Source organism: Pan paniscus, chromosome 3 (assembly GCF_029289425.2).
Source record: "Pan paniscus chromosome 3, NHGRI_mPanPan1-v2.0_pri, whole genome shotgun sequence".
NCBI lineage: Eukaryota > Metazoa > Chordata > Mammalia > Primates > Hominidae > Pan > Pan paniscus.
The window spans coordinates 162,785,103-162,799,896 of NC_073252.2; the positions used below are offsets into that span (position 1 = coordinate 162,785,103).

At 43.1% G+C, this 14,794-nt stretch overlaps 1 protein-coding gene across 3 annotated transcripts in view; it reads left to right on the forward strand.

Moving 5' to 3' along the window:
• TRIM60 (tripartite motif containing 60) overlaps window positions 1-14,794 on the forward strand; it is a 32,467-nt gene that overhangs the window by 10,697 nt on the left and 6,976 nt on the right. The window contains exon 2 of one of the 3 annotated variants that reach the window (XM_055111982.2): window positions 415-1,655. In XM_055111982.2, coding sequence (XP_054967957.1) covers window positions 419-1,655 — 1,237 coding nt within the window. In that variant the 5' untranslated portion in view covers window positions 415-418. Of the gene's footprint in view, window positions 1-414; window positions 7,456-14,794 lie in introns of those variants that run through there. The other 2 variants (XM_003805152.6, XM_024928648.4) reach the window with 2 other exon arrangements.

The window sequence follows — 14,794 nt, forward strand, 5'->3', positions numbered from 1 at the left end:
CATAAAATTTTACCCAGTAGTTTTTACAGTTAGTGATTATTCTTGCCTGAACCAGTTATTATATTGTGATTCCAAATCCAGGAAATTTTGAAATTAAAAATCTTTTCTCATCCACAGGGATGACCGCTGTATTATAACCTGTGGCTAGTTTATTGAAGAAGAAAATCATTACACTTAGATTCAGACGGGCTCATGTATAATAGAGCTGTAAGCTTTGAATTATTATCCTCCAAGCTAAGGAGCAGGGGACTAAACAAGACTTCAGTGGGTGCCATCAGCATGCTAGGCTAGTGAAACCTAAACCTGATCAATCTACAAGGTCTGGGAGGGGTATCCACTTCTCACTGGGTTTGCGCTCTACAGAGGCAGGACTGATCAAAGGGAGGTTACCTTATGCATTACCTTTGTTCGCAGCTCGATGGAGTTTGTGACAGCCCTGGTGAACCTCCAAGAGGAGTCTAGCTGTCCCATCTGTCTGGAGTACTTGAAAGACCCAGTGACCATCAACTGTGGGCACAACTTCTGTCGCTCCTGCCTCAATGTATCCTGGAAGGATCTAGATGATACCTTTCCCTGTCCTGTCTGCCGTTTTTGCTTTCCATACAAGAGCTTCAGGAGGAACCCCCAGCTCCGTAATTTGACTGAAATTGCTAAACAACTCCAGATTAGGAGGAGCAAGAGAAAGAGGCGGAAAGAGAATGCCGTGTGTGAAAAACACAATCAGTTTCTGACCCTCTTCTGTGTTAAAGATCTAGAGATCTTATGTACACAGTGCAGTTTCTCCACTAAACACCAGAAGCACTACATTTGCCCTATTAAGAAAGCTGCCTCTTATCACAGAGAAATTCTAGAAGGTAGCCTTGAGCCCTTGAAGAATAATATAGAACGAGTTGAAAAAGTGATAATTCTGCAAGGCAGCAAATCAGTGGAGCTGAAAAAGAAGGTAGAATATAAGAGGGAAGAAATAAATTCTGAGTTTGAGCAAATAAGATTGTTTTTACAGAATGAACAAGAGATGATTCTTAGGCAGATACAAGATGAAGAGATGAACATTTTAGCAAAACTAAATGAAAACCTTGTAGAACTTTCAGATTATGTTTCCACGTTAAAACATCTACTGAGGGAGGTAGAGGGCAAGTCTGTGCAGTCAAACCTGGAATTACTGACACATGTTAAGAGTATGCAACACAAGTATCAAAACCTAAAACGCCCTGAACTCTTTTCATTTAGATTAACAAAATATGGTTTCAGTCTTCCTCCTCAATATTCTGGCTTGGACAGAATTATCAAGCCGTTTCAAGTAGATGTGATTCTAGATCTTGACACAGCACACCCTCAACTTCTTGTCTCTGAGGATAGAAAAGCTGTGCGATATGAAAGAAAAAAACGAAACATTTGTTATGACCCAAGGAGATTTTATGTCTGCCCTGCTGTCCTAGGCTCTCAGAGATTTAGTTCTGGCCGACATTACTGGGAAGTAGAAGTGGGAAACAAACCTAAATGGATATTGGGTGTGTGTCAAGACTGTCTTCTTAGGAACTGGCAGGATCAGCCATCAGTTCTGGGCGGATTCTGGGCAATTGGGCGATACATGAAGAGTGGTTATGTTGCGTCAGGTCCTAAGACAACCCAGCTTCTCCCAGTAGTAAAACCCAGTAAGATTGGTATTTTTCTGGACTATGAATTGGGTGATCTTTCCTTTTATAATATGAATGATAGGTCTATTCTCTATACTTTTAACGATTGTTTCACAGAAGCCGTTTGGCCTTATTTCTATACTGGAACAGATTCCGAACCTCTTAAAGTCTGCTCAGTATCAGATTCTGAAAGATAAGGAACTGGTAAATGAGTCTGTTTCAGTTTTTGTAGGTAACTTAGCCAGTAAATTTAATCTCATTTCTGGACTCTTTAAGTTTTACCACTGAAAACCAGAGTCGATTTTTCTCCTAAATTTTTGGCAACTATAAGATGTTCATAATGCCACTTTCATATATTCTATGAATATCAATTGTCAGGTGCTTTGATTTCTAAGATAAAATATTTTAGAATTGTGTTACTTAACATGTCCAATAAAATGTTTTCAAATTGCCTATAATTTTTTTTTTAGTTAAGCCAATTATTTAAAGTTGCATACATTATTTGAATATCATGCTTGCCACATACCTTTTTTTTTAGTGCATTCTTCTGTTTACCTCCATATTTCTCATAATTTGTTTCTGTTCTTTCGTGTGTCTCAGTTGAAACAATTGACTTATTTTTATGGGTAATGAGGATTTCACTTTGTTTAAATCCTTTCCCCACATATACTTACCTATGCACAATCCATAAATAATCTCTAACAGCAATTTTTTTCTTTCTGTATATCACCTGCCAATCTAGACCAACTACACTAAGCCAGTACACTTCCAGTCACTACCATTCTAGGAATTGACGTCTGCTCTTGGATTATTTCTTGGTTTAAGCCTCTGTTTTCCTCTTTATCTTTTCATTTTGGGGTGCCATCAACCCAAATGTTGCAGCGTTATAAAGTTTAGCAGACTACTAGTTTGCAAATGACTTTGCTCATATTTAGGTGACAGTTAAAGAGAATATTTGGAATCATTTTAATTTTTAAAACTTGATGGTTTTGACAAGTCTGATATCAGTCTGATTCTTGATGCTTGGATACCACTGTTTTTCATAATCAAAGGATTATGATCTTTTATAGCCCTAGTGTTTGAACTTTGTTTATTTTACTGAGTAATCAAAGCTTAGTTTAGTATCCCTTATCCAAAATGCTTGGAACCAGAAGTGTTTCAGCTTTCTGATTTTAGGGGGGATTTTGGAATATTTGCTTATGCACAATGAGATATCTTGGGGATGGGACCCAATTTGAAACAAAAAATTCATTTTATACACATAGCTTGCAGGTAATTATTTTAATAATATGCATGAAACAAAGTTTGTGTACATTGAACCCTCAGAAAGCAAAGGTGTCGGTGTGGAATTTTCCACTTGGGTGTCATGGCAGCACTCAATGTTTCAGATTATGGAGCATTTTGGATTTTATGTTTTTTGATTAGGGATGCTCAATGTCTGCCTTCAATTTGGAATTGTATTAGATGAGCAAAACAAAGGTTTCCATCCTTAAGCGGCATACTTCCTGGAGGGGAGAAAGGAAACAATAAAATAATAAACACAAAGAATCGCTATAGTTTGTTAGACGCTGATCAGATACTGTGGTGACAGGGAAAAGTAGGTCAATGTCACCTGTATGAGAGTGCTGTGCATGAAGGAGAGTTAGCTATGTGAAGTGGGTGGTCAGGGTAGGTATCTTGGAGAATGTGGAATCTGAGCAAACAGTTGAGGGAGTAGGCTTGGAAATAGCATCCTCATCAAATTTCATTTCAGAGTGAATGGCTTGAGAAAGTGTATGGGGAAGGGACTGTCAAGCTGTAATAGCAAGGAAGCCAGTGACAAGTAGTGAGTGAAGAAAAATACTGGAGTAAGTTCAGAGAGGAAGTATATTTCCTCTACTTTGATCTTGGGGTTTCTCCAGAGAGTGGCTATACGCTCCAGCCCTGTCCTACCTCAACTCCAGGGGATTTGGTAGTGGATATTTACAGGGTGCCTTTGATGGGATATTTCTTTATCCTGGTGGATGGCCTAATGCCTAAGTGTCCAATCTGTGACCAGGAGTCCCTCTCATAGGAAACTTGTTTATACTGGCAAACACCCTTGTGGCTCTTGTCGGACCTATTTCCAGCTTATTCATGCCAAGACAGCCACTCTGTAGGAGAGCCCTGACCAGGAGAAAAGTTAGGTCCATGTGTTGGTAGAGTTTGACACAGAGGAGGCAATGCAACAAAAACACGTTAAATAACAGAAACAGTTTTATTACAGGTCCATGAGAGAAGATGGTACTGTTGAGGGCTGATGAGAAGGCTGCAGGGGCAGTGCTGCTCACCTAGCAGTTGAGGAGCCAGAGAGAGAGAGAGACCAATGGGCCAAGGCCTTTACTGCGGTCCAGTGCATTTCCCAAGGGACATTCTAGTTGGTGGATTTGGGATAAGCCGACATGAGTTCTGTGGGGTCACACTGTATGAGAGGTAGTCCTTGCAGCAAATTTGTACAGTCTCTGTGGGTTGTGCAGGTCAGTGGAGTGAGTCAAGTAGGTTTTATCTACATATCCCATTAGGGCGGTGGTCACCAGGAGGCTGTTGTATAAGGCAGATACCTGGATCAAATACATTGAGGAACAGAAGTAGAAAACTGGCAACAGTATTAAGGGCAACCAAGCCCTGCTTCTGGTATGAGAAAGTTAAACCCTTATTAAAAATGGATGTTTACAGCTCAGGAAGGCAAAAAATTAAAAAAAAAAAATGCTGAAGGCTGGATACAGAGGCTCACACCTGTAATCCCAGCACTATGGGAGGTCACTTGAGCCCAGGAATTTGAGACCAACCTGAACAACATAGTGGGATGCTACCTCTACAAAAAATTTTAAAAATTAGCCAGGCATGGTGGTGAGCACCTGTCGTCCCAGCTACTTGGGAGGCTGAGGCAGGAGGATCACTTGAGCCCAGGAGGCCAACGCTGCAGTGAACTATAATTGCGCCACTGCACTCCAGTCTGGGTGACAGAGCGAAACCCTGTCTCAAAAAAGAAAAAAGGAAAGAAATCATAGGAAAAATATATTTACTATTCATTAAGTGAAAGTAGATCATAAAGGTCTTCATCCTCATCGTGTTCACGTTGAGTAGGCTGAGGAAGAAAAGGAGAAGTTGGTCTCAGGTAGCAGACGCAGAATAAAATCTGTGTAAGTGGATCTGCTCAGCTTGTACCCATGTTGTTCAAGAGTCAACTACACACTACATCATCTGTGAATTATTCTTGTTGCGGTGGCTCACGCCTGTAATCCCAGCACTTTGGGAGGCTGAGGCGGGTGGATCACGAGGTCAGGAGATTGAGACCATCCTGGCTAACACGGTGAAACCCCGTCTCTACTAAAAAAATACAATAAAAAATTAGCTGGGCATGGTGGCGCGCGCCTGTAGTCCCAGCTACTCAGGAGGCTGAGGCAGGAGAATGGCATGAACCCGGGAGGTGGAGCTTACAGTGAGCCGAGATCATGCCACTGCATTCCAGCCTGGGTGACAGAGCAAGACTCTGTCTCAAAAAAAAAAAAAAAAAAAAAGTTGAATCTGAATTTAGCAAGCCTTTGTAACTAGCTCTCAGTTTACAGAAAATATGGGGTCAAGGAATAAGTTAAGTGACGCAGGAAATGACACATAAATGTGTGAAATAATATAGGACAGTTACCTACTCTCCTCAACAAGGCAATGTTATATTTTTAGTTGAAACCAATAAAATTTCTAAATGTAAAACATAAAACTTCTTTCAATCCAGATTTGAACAAACCAACTTTAAAAAGACATTAAATTTATTTTATTTTGTTTTATTTTATTTTGTTTTGAGATGGAGTCTTGCTCTGTCACCTAGGCTGGAGTGCAATGGCACAATCTAGGCTCACTGCAACCTCTGCCTCCCAGGCTCAAGCGATTCTCCTGCCTCAGCCTCCCAAGTAGCTGGGATTACAGGCATGTGCCACCACGCCCAGCTAATTTTTGTATTTTTAGTAGAGATGGGGTTTCACCATGTTGCCCAGGCTGGTCTTGAACTCCTGACCTCAGGTGATCCACCCAACTCAGCCTCCCAAAGTGCTGGGATTACAGGCATAAGCCACGGTGCCCAGCCAAAAAGACATTTTATGAGGCACTTGGGGAATTTTCAATACATATTAAGTATAAAATGATACCAAGGAGGAAGCATTGCTTGTTTTGTTAAATATAATAAAGGTTATTTAAGATTATACCCATATTTGTTGGAGTGGGTACTTCCCCCAATGACAGCAATTAAAGGGAGGAGAAAACAGGAATTACTGAAATCCTGATGAATGTTGAATGCTGATTGATGGAAATATGGGATTTTTTAATTACGTATTTATTTATTTTTATTTTATTTATTTATTTATTTTGAGATGGAGTCTCACTCTGTTGCCCAGGCTGGAGTGCAGTGGCGCGATCTCGGCTCATCACAACCTCCACCTCCCAGGTTCAAGCGATTCTCCTGCCTCAGCCTCCGGAGTAGCTGGGATTACAGACATTGGCCACCAAGCCTGGCTAATTTTGTATTTTTAGTAGAGACGGGGTTTCTCCATGTTGGTCAGGCTGGTCTCGAACTCCCAATCTTAGGTGATCTGCCCACCTCAGCCTCCCAAAATGTTGGGATTACAGGCATGAGCCACCAGGCCTGGAGACATTTCTACTGGTACCTTACCAATGAGGTAAGGTATCTCCATGATTACCTCCAGTATCTCCATGATTACCTTCATCTACCCCCAAGAGATTGGGCCTGCCACTCTACGCCACAGCCGTCCAGAGAGTGGCAGGCCTCAGCCTAAAGATCTGTAGGTTGAGCGACCTGCAAGACTCACAAGAGGGGAAGCCGACAGAGATACCTACCGATGGAGTGCTGTGCCCCCTGGTGCCAACAAGAAAGCTGAGGCTGGGGCTGGGTCAGCAACCGAATTCGTTTAGAGGTGGATTTGGTCGTGGACGTGGTCAGCCACCTCAGTAAAATTGGAGAAGATTATTTTGCACTGAATAAACTTACCGCCAAAAAAAAAAAAAAAAAAAAAGGAGATATTGTCATTTGTGACAACATGCGTGGACCTGGAGGACATTAGGCTGAATGAAATAAGCCAGACACAGAAATAAAACTATGGTGGCTGGGTGTGGTGCCTCACACCTGTAATCCCTGCACTTGGGGAGGCTGAGGAGGGTGGATCACGAGATCAAGAGATCGAGACCATCCTGGCCAACATGGTGAAACCCCGTCTCTACTAAAAATACAAAAATTAGCCAGGCGTGGTGGTATGCGCCTGTAGTCCCAGCTACTCCAGAGACTGAGGCAGGAGAATCGCTTGAACCCGGGAGGCAGAGGTTGCAGTGAGCCGAGACCACGCCACTGCACTCCAGCCTGAGTGACAGAGCGAGACTCCGTCTCAAAAGCAAAACAAAAAATAAATAAATAAAACTATGGTGTGATCTCACATATATGTGAAATCTAAAAAGATTGAATACATAGAAGCAGAGAGAATGGTGGTCACTAGGGGCTGGGAGGCGGGAGAGTGGGGAGATGTTGGTAAAACGGCACAAAGTTACCATTATACATGCTGTGCAAATCTAGTCTCCTTTACCCAGATGATCACTACTTAGACCAAGCTTGTCCAACCCGCAATCCACAGGCTGCATGCGTCCCAAAACAGCTTTGAGTGCAGCCCAACATAAATTTGTAAACTTTCTTAAAACATGAGATTTTTTGCATTCATTTATTTATTTATTTTTTGAGAGAGTCTAGCTCTGTCACCCAGGCTGGAGTTCAGTGGCGCAGTCTCAGCTCACTGCAGCCTCCGCGTCCTCTACGTCTTTGCTTACTGCAACCTCCACCTCCCAGGTTCAAGCGATTCTCCTACCTCAGCCTCCTGAGTGGCTGGGATTACAGGCATGCTGCCACCACACCCGGCTAATTTTTGTATTTTTAGTAGAGATGGGGTTTCACCATGTTGGTCATGGTGGTCTTGAACTCATGACCTTGTGATCTGCCTGCCTCAGCTTCCCAAAGTGCTGGGATTACAGGCGTGAGCCACCGTGCCCGGCCCATTTTTGCATTTTTTTTAAGGTCATCAGCTGTTTGTTAGTGTTAATGTATTTTATGTGTGTCCCAAGACAATTCTTCCAATGTGGCCCAGGGAAGCCAAAAGATTGGTTACCGCTGACTTAGATTGAGGCCTTAGCTTGATCTTAGCCATTTCCCCAGGAAGCTGGGTCACACTAGGGGAGGTAAGCCTGTCATCTGCTCCTGTAGTCCACTGTTCTGCGGTATCAGAACACCCAGGACTGCTGGGTGCAACGGTTCATGCCTATAATCTCAACACTTTAGGAGGCCACAGGGAAATCTCTTGAGACCAGGAGTTAGAGAGATCACCCTGGGCAACATAGTGAGACCCCTGCCTCTACAAAAACATGGAAAAAATTAGCCAGGCATGGTGGCCCATGCCTGTAGTCTCAGCTACTCGGGAGGCTGAGGTCGGGGGATCACTAGAGACTGGGATTTGGAAGAGGCTGCAATGAGCCCTAATTGTGCCACTGTATTCCAGCACGCAGGTGAGGCGATAGAGTGAGACCCTGTCTGAAAACAAACAAACAAACAACAACAACAAAAAAACACTCAGGACACCTAGTAAAATGGCTCTTGCAGTGTCTGTCCTGTGACTAGATTTATAAATGCCCTCCTCAGTGAAAGCAGAGGCCGAAGCTATCCATCCGCTTGACCAAAGCCTTAGTTAGCATAGTATCTTGTACTCAACATAGTATCTTGTAATTGTTTATAAACAATTGAAACTAATTGAAATTGTAATTCTTTATAAACAATTGAAACAATTGAAACATAGTATCTTGTAATTGTTTATAAACAATCGAAACTAATGAAAGGAATGCCACAAGACACAGCCCAGGGCACTGAAGAAAGTGCTGTGTTTTAAAGTAAAGATCTTTGACCCTGGAGGGGAAAAGATACAAATAGGACACTCAGAGGGAGTGGGAAGACTGGCTGCCTAGCTGGCCCTATTTCATTTCTGTAGGTGAGAAGATGGCATGTCCGGCCCTCTGCTGGCTCCCCGCCCCCGAAGGCCCCTCTTCCTATCAAGTTAACTGCATTTTTTCCCTCCCACACTTAATGACCACCCATCCCTCCAGGCCTCATTTTCTCTTTTCCTCCGTCCCACACCCTGGGCACCCCAAATCACTCTACTTGGGCAGACTGGAGCTGTAAAGAAAGCAAACTATTTGGATTCAACTATTTGGATTACATGGGTTGGAATCTAGACTTACTGCTTACTTCCTACCAGTGTAAGCTGGTTGAGAGAAATCATTTAACTGACAAGGATTCAGGACACAAGGAAAACACCCATCACCTCCCTGCCTTTTTGGAAACACAGGAAGAATGTAGAAAGCTAATGGGATATTTTGGTATTAAATAACACAGATTTCTTTGGACACAAAAATTCAAGATCTTCCAAACATTGATTTGCATTTTTTATCCTTGGGTCTGTTTGGTTTTCGGGCTGCTGATTATACTGAATGTTGTGCATAATGGACCATAGGTAAACAAGGCTGCCTTGGAAGTCTCTTCCTTATAGGTAAATTCTATTTATATATAAAACTTAGAGACAGGTCTCTGTTGCACAGGCTGGAGTGCAGTGTCGAGACTGTAGCTCACGCCAGGCGCGGTGGCTCACGCCTGTAATCCTAGCACTTCAGGAGGCCGAGGTGGGCACATTGCCTGAGCTCAAGAGTTCAAGACCAGCCTGACCAACATGGAGAAACCTCGTTTCTACTAAAAATACAAAAATTAGCTGGCCGTGGTGGCGCATGCCTGTAATCCCAGCTACTTGGGAGGCTGAGGCAGGAGAATCGCCACTGCACTCCAGCCTGGGCAACGAGAATGAAACTCCAACTCAAAAAAAAGAAAAAAAGAAAAAAAAAAAGAAGAAGGAAGGAAGGAAGGAAGGAAATCCTTGCCGAAGTTGCAAGGAACTTTTCCCAAAATTTTAAAACAGCCTAAATATTGAGAGTAATTTAATAAATTATACTGTACTTACATGATGCTATATGACCCTAAGAGGTACTAAATAGAGTATTTTATATGTATATAATATATAGAGAGAAAGTACTAAATGTATTCTCTAGAAAAAGGTTTATAATATACTTTTTGAAAAAATATACTGCTGCTGAGGCCGGAGGATCTCTTGAGCCCAGGAGTTCAAGACCAGCCTGGAAAACTTAGCAAGACTGTCTCTATAATAAAAAAAAAAAAATAGCCAGAATGGTGGTCCATGCCTGTAGTACCAGCTACTTGGGAGGCTGAAGAGGGAGGATTGCTTGAACCCAAGAGCTTGAGGCTGCAGTGAGCCATGATAGCACCACTGCACCCTAGCCTGGGTGACACAGCGACACTCCCTCTTTAAAAAAAAAAAACAAAAAGAATGTCTCAATATACATACTTTAGAATATGATTACAATCATCCTTCGGTATCTGCAGAGGATTGGCTCCAGGACTCCCTTGGATAACAAAATTCAGACGGATTCTCAAATCCCTTACAGTTTGCCTCAATATGGGTGGGTTCTGCCTCAGTTGATGGAAAATATTCCATTAGTGATTGTTGAATCCTGGGATGCAGACTTTAATTTCCCGATGGTGTAGAAAAAAGAAAAGAGAAGAATCCCGGGATGCAGAACTTGGCAGATACTGAGGGCTGACTGTATTTTTGGGTGATAGTATTATGATTTCATATTCTGTGTGTTTAGATATTTTTATACTATGATGTTTGTGTAAAAATAATATAGATATTAATTCCATATATTCCATATATTTACATATATTCTTATTTTTTCTTGTACTTGCTTTTTTTTTTTTTTTAATTATAAGAAATGTCAAAGCCAGGCAGAGTGGCTCATGCCTGTAATCCCAGAGCATTGGGAGGCTGAGGCAGGAGGTTCACTTGAGACCAGGACTTCCAGACCAGCCTGGGCAGTACACTGAGACCCCTGTCTCTAGGAAAAATGAAAAAAAATTAGCCTGGTGTGGTGGTGTGCACCTGTAGTCCCAGCTACTCGGGTGGCTGAGGCAGGAGGATCACTTGAGCCCAGGAGGTAGAGACTGCAGTGAGTCATGATCACACCACTGCACTCCAGCCTGGGTGACAGAGCGAGGTCCTGTCTATAAAACCAAGTACATAAACCCAATTTTATAAAAAGAAATTTCAATAATATGCACAAATAAAAAAATAGCAAAGATCTCTTGAATCACTCAATTTCAACAGTCATGTACATGTGGCCAATCTTGTTTTATCTGTACATGCTGGTCCTGACCTCCTATACTTAGACTCTTTTAAAGCTAATCATATCATTTGAAGACATCATATCATTTGATCCAAAGATACTTCAGCATATATCTCTAAAGGATAAAGAATCTTTTTAAAAATAATGGTAATATAGCCTGTAGTCCCAGCTGCTTTGGGGGCTGAAATGGGAGGATCACTTGAGCCTGGGAAGTCGAGGCGCAGCAAACGGTGTTTGCACCACCACATCCAGCCTCGTTGACAAAAGTGAGACCCTGTCTCAAAAAATGAAATAAAATAAAATAACAGTAATAGGCCAGATGTGGTGGCTCACGCCTGTAATCCCAGCACTTTGGGAGGTTGAGGTGGGAGCGTCAGAGGTGTCTGAACCAGAGCAACTCCATCTTGAGTAGGGGCTAAGTAAAATAAGGCTGAAGTCTACGGGGCTGCATTCCCAGACACTTACTTGTTCTGAGTCACAGGATGAGATAGGAGGTCGGCACAAGATAGAGGTCATAAAGACGTTCCTGATAAAACAGGTTGCAGTAAAGAAGCCGGCCAAAACCCACCAAAACCAAGATGGCGATGAGAGTGACCTCTGGTCGTCCTCACTGCTACACTCCCATTAGTGCCATGACAGTTTACAAATTCCATGGCAACATCAGGAAGTTACCCTATATGGTCTAAAAAGGGGAGACATGAGTAATCCACCCCTTGTTTAGCATATCATCAAGAAATAACCATAAAAATGGGCAGCCAGCAGCCCTGGGGTGCTCTGTCTATGGAGTAGCCATTTTTTATTCCTCTACTTTCTTAATGAACTTGCTTTTACTTTACTCTATGGACTAGCCCTGAATTCTTTCTTCCACAAGATCCAAGAACCCTCTCTTGGGATCTGGATCGAGACCCACTCCAGTAACAGGAGGATCACTTGAGGCAGGAGTTCAAGACCAGCCTGGGCAATATACTGAGACCCCATCTCAAATTAAAAAAAAAAGTAACAGTAATATCATAATCACCCTTTAAAAATTAAATGTAATTTAAGTATCATCAAATATCTTTTCTCCTTTCAAATTCCGCAGGCTGTCTCAAAATTTGTGTGTTTTAGAGTTAGTTTGTTTAATTCAGGCTCTAAACAAGATCTACAGATCAATGTATTCTTTTCTTAATACTAATAAGCAATGCCAGGGGCTAACTGTGATCAAATATATATGCATGCACGTCCTCATATTACAGGTGAGAAAAATAAAATTCAAGGAGATTATAAATTACTTGCTCAAGATTGAGGAGCTAATAAATGGCACAGCATGACTGAAATCATTTAGAATTGGGAAAGATATTAGTAATCTATTGATGAGATATAGGCTTGGGTCTCCTCTACAGACAAATGGTAGTGTAAGTCCCCGGGGTGTGTCTGAGAGCACACAGGGAGTATGTCAAGAGACAACCAGAACACAGCACTCTACAATTCTCTGATGGTCTTCATCTCTATTTATTTGTTCTTTTCCCAGAAAATATTAAACATTTAAAATATACTATATTAAAACTCAATTATAGTTTAGAGGATTGAAAACATTCAGTTTCACTTTTTTGTTTGTTTGTTTTTGAGAGAGAGTCTCGCTCTGTCACCCAGGCTGGAGTGCAGTGGCATGATCTCAGCTCACTGCAACCTCCGCCTCCCAGGATTCTCCTATCTCAGCCTCCCGAGTAGCTGGGATTATGGGCGTGCACCACCACGCCCAGCTAATTTTCTGTATTTTTAGTAGAGACGGGGTTTCGCTGTGTTGCCCAGGCTGGTCTTGAACTCCTGAGCTCAGGTGATCCGCCCCCCCCTCAGCCTCCCAAAGTGCTGGGATTACAGGCGTTAGCCACCATGCCTGGCCACTCAGTTTCATTTTTAAGACAGAACTCTCACTCATTTTGGCATTAAAACTCCTTTGGAGGAAAAATTGCTGTATTTTGATTATTTCCTTTATAATCATAGGGTGGGGCCAAAACCAAATGGAATCAGCTAATGGGTGGGAAGGACAGAATTGAGAAATGATCACTTACCCTCAGAAATGTAAATTAATCCAAATAATCTATTCTTTTACTTTGACTTCAGGCTCTGGGCTGATTACCTTTAGGAATTATAATGAGTGTTTATCTCTTGTCTCCCATTAGAGCCACTCTGGCCTTTGCCCCTGATACTCCTCTGAAATGCTCCCACGCATTTTTATCAGTCCCTTTACAGTTGTCCTGATCCCCTAGGAGCGGGACCCTGCTGCGGGCCCCGGACAGCTGCCCCTCAGTCTCTTTGGTCTCTTGGACAGATGACTCTTTCTCTGCCTGCCCCTTAGGACTCATGGCTTCTTGAGGATCTGTGTATGGCCAGTGTTGTCAATCTGTCTTCTGCCTTCACAGGACACACATGAAGCCAAACACAGCCCCCAAATTAGCATCCCAGGTGACAGCACTGGATTCTGAGGGGCGGGGGATGAGGGAGGACAGCCAGGGTCAGCTAACCAGGTGAGGGTTCCCAGGTGTCCCCAAGGAGGGTGTGTCAGAGCTCAGGGACACAGTGTGGGGCAGGACACCAGGACTTGATGGTGGATTTGTAGGGAGCAAAAGAAATGAGGGAAATCAGAGATGTCTTCTTGATTTTCTGCTTCAAATATTAGGTGAACAAAGATTCCATTGATTGAGGTGGAGAAGACTGGGAGACGGCCAGGTTTCTGGCTTCAGAGTTGAGGAGAAATCAAGATTCCTATTTTGTTTGGTTTTTGAGACAGTCTCACTCTATCGCCCAGGCTGGAGTGCAGTAGCGCCATCTCGGCTCACTGCAACCTCTGCCTCCTGGGTTCAAGCAATTCTCCCTGCCTCAGCCTCCCGAATAGCTGGGATTACAGGTGCCTGCCGCCACACCCAGCTAATTTTTTGTATTTTTCATAGAGACAGGGTTTCACCATGTTGCTCAGGCTTGTAAGGGATATCTTTCAGCAGGTAGCCCAGTTGCAGTCTCTGGGTTGAAATCTCCTTTAGTCTTTCTCAACTTCTCTGTTCCTTTTCACTCATCTAAATAAGGCGGGCTCTGGTTATTTGCATGAGCAAATGCAAACCTGCCCTATTCAGTTATTACAAAAAAGACTCCACAGTTCTTAGATCAAGGCCAAGGACACTTAAGTGCTTACAGGGAGGAAGCCTCCCCCACCCTCTCTTGCCCCTACCCCTCCCACTTCCAGGTGGAAGCTGGTCTTAGCTGGGTGGAGTCCTCACAGCTGCACTTTCCATGTGTGTTTAGTTAGTATCTAGTGTGTGGCCTTTTGCACGGATAAAGGACCGCCGCAGAGCTCCCCCTGCTCCAGGTAAGCTGGGAAGTGACATTCTGTGGGTGCCGGAGGCTGGAGTGTAGTGAAACCCGTGACCTCTTGAGCACCTGCTCTGTGCCTAGAGGGAGCTTGCACCTCACAAGGGAACCTGAATTCGGCATCAGGTTATTTAATGTTTTCATTTTCATTTATTTTTTTGAGACGCAATCACGCTCTGTGACCCAGGCTGGAGTGCACTGGGGTGATCTTGGCTAACTACAACCTCTGCCTCCTGGGCTCAAGCAATTCTCCTGCCTGTGCCTTCCAAGTAGCCGGAATTACAGGCACTGTCCACCAGCCAGGATAATTTGTGTATTTTTTTTTTTTTTTTTTTTTGAGACAGAGTCTTGCTCTGTTGCCCAGGCTGGAGTGCAGTGGCTATCTTGACTCATTGCAACCTCCACCTCCCAGGTTCAAGTGATTCTCCTGCCTCAGCCTCCCCAGTAGCTGGGACTACAGGCATGTGCCACCATGCCCAGCTAATTTTTTGTATTTTCAGTAGAAA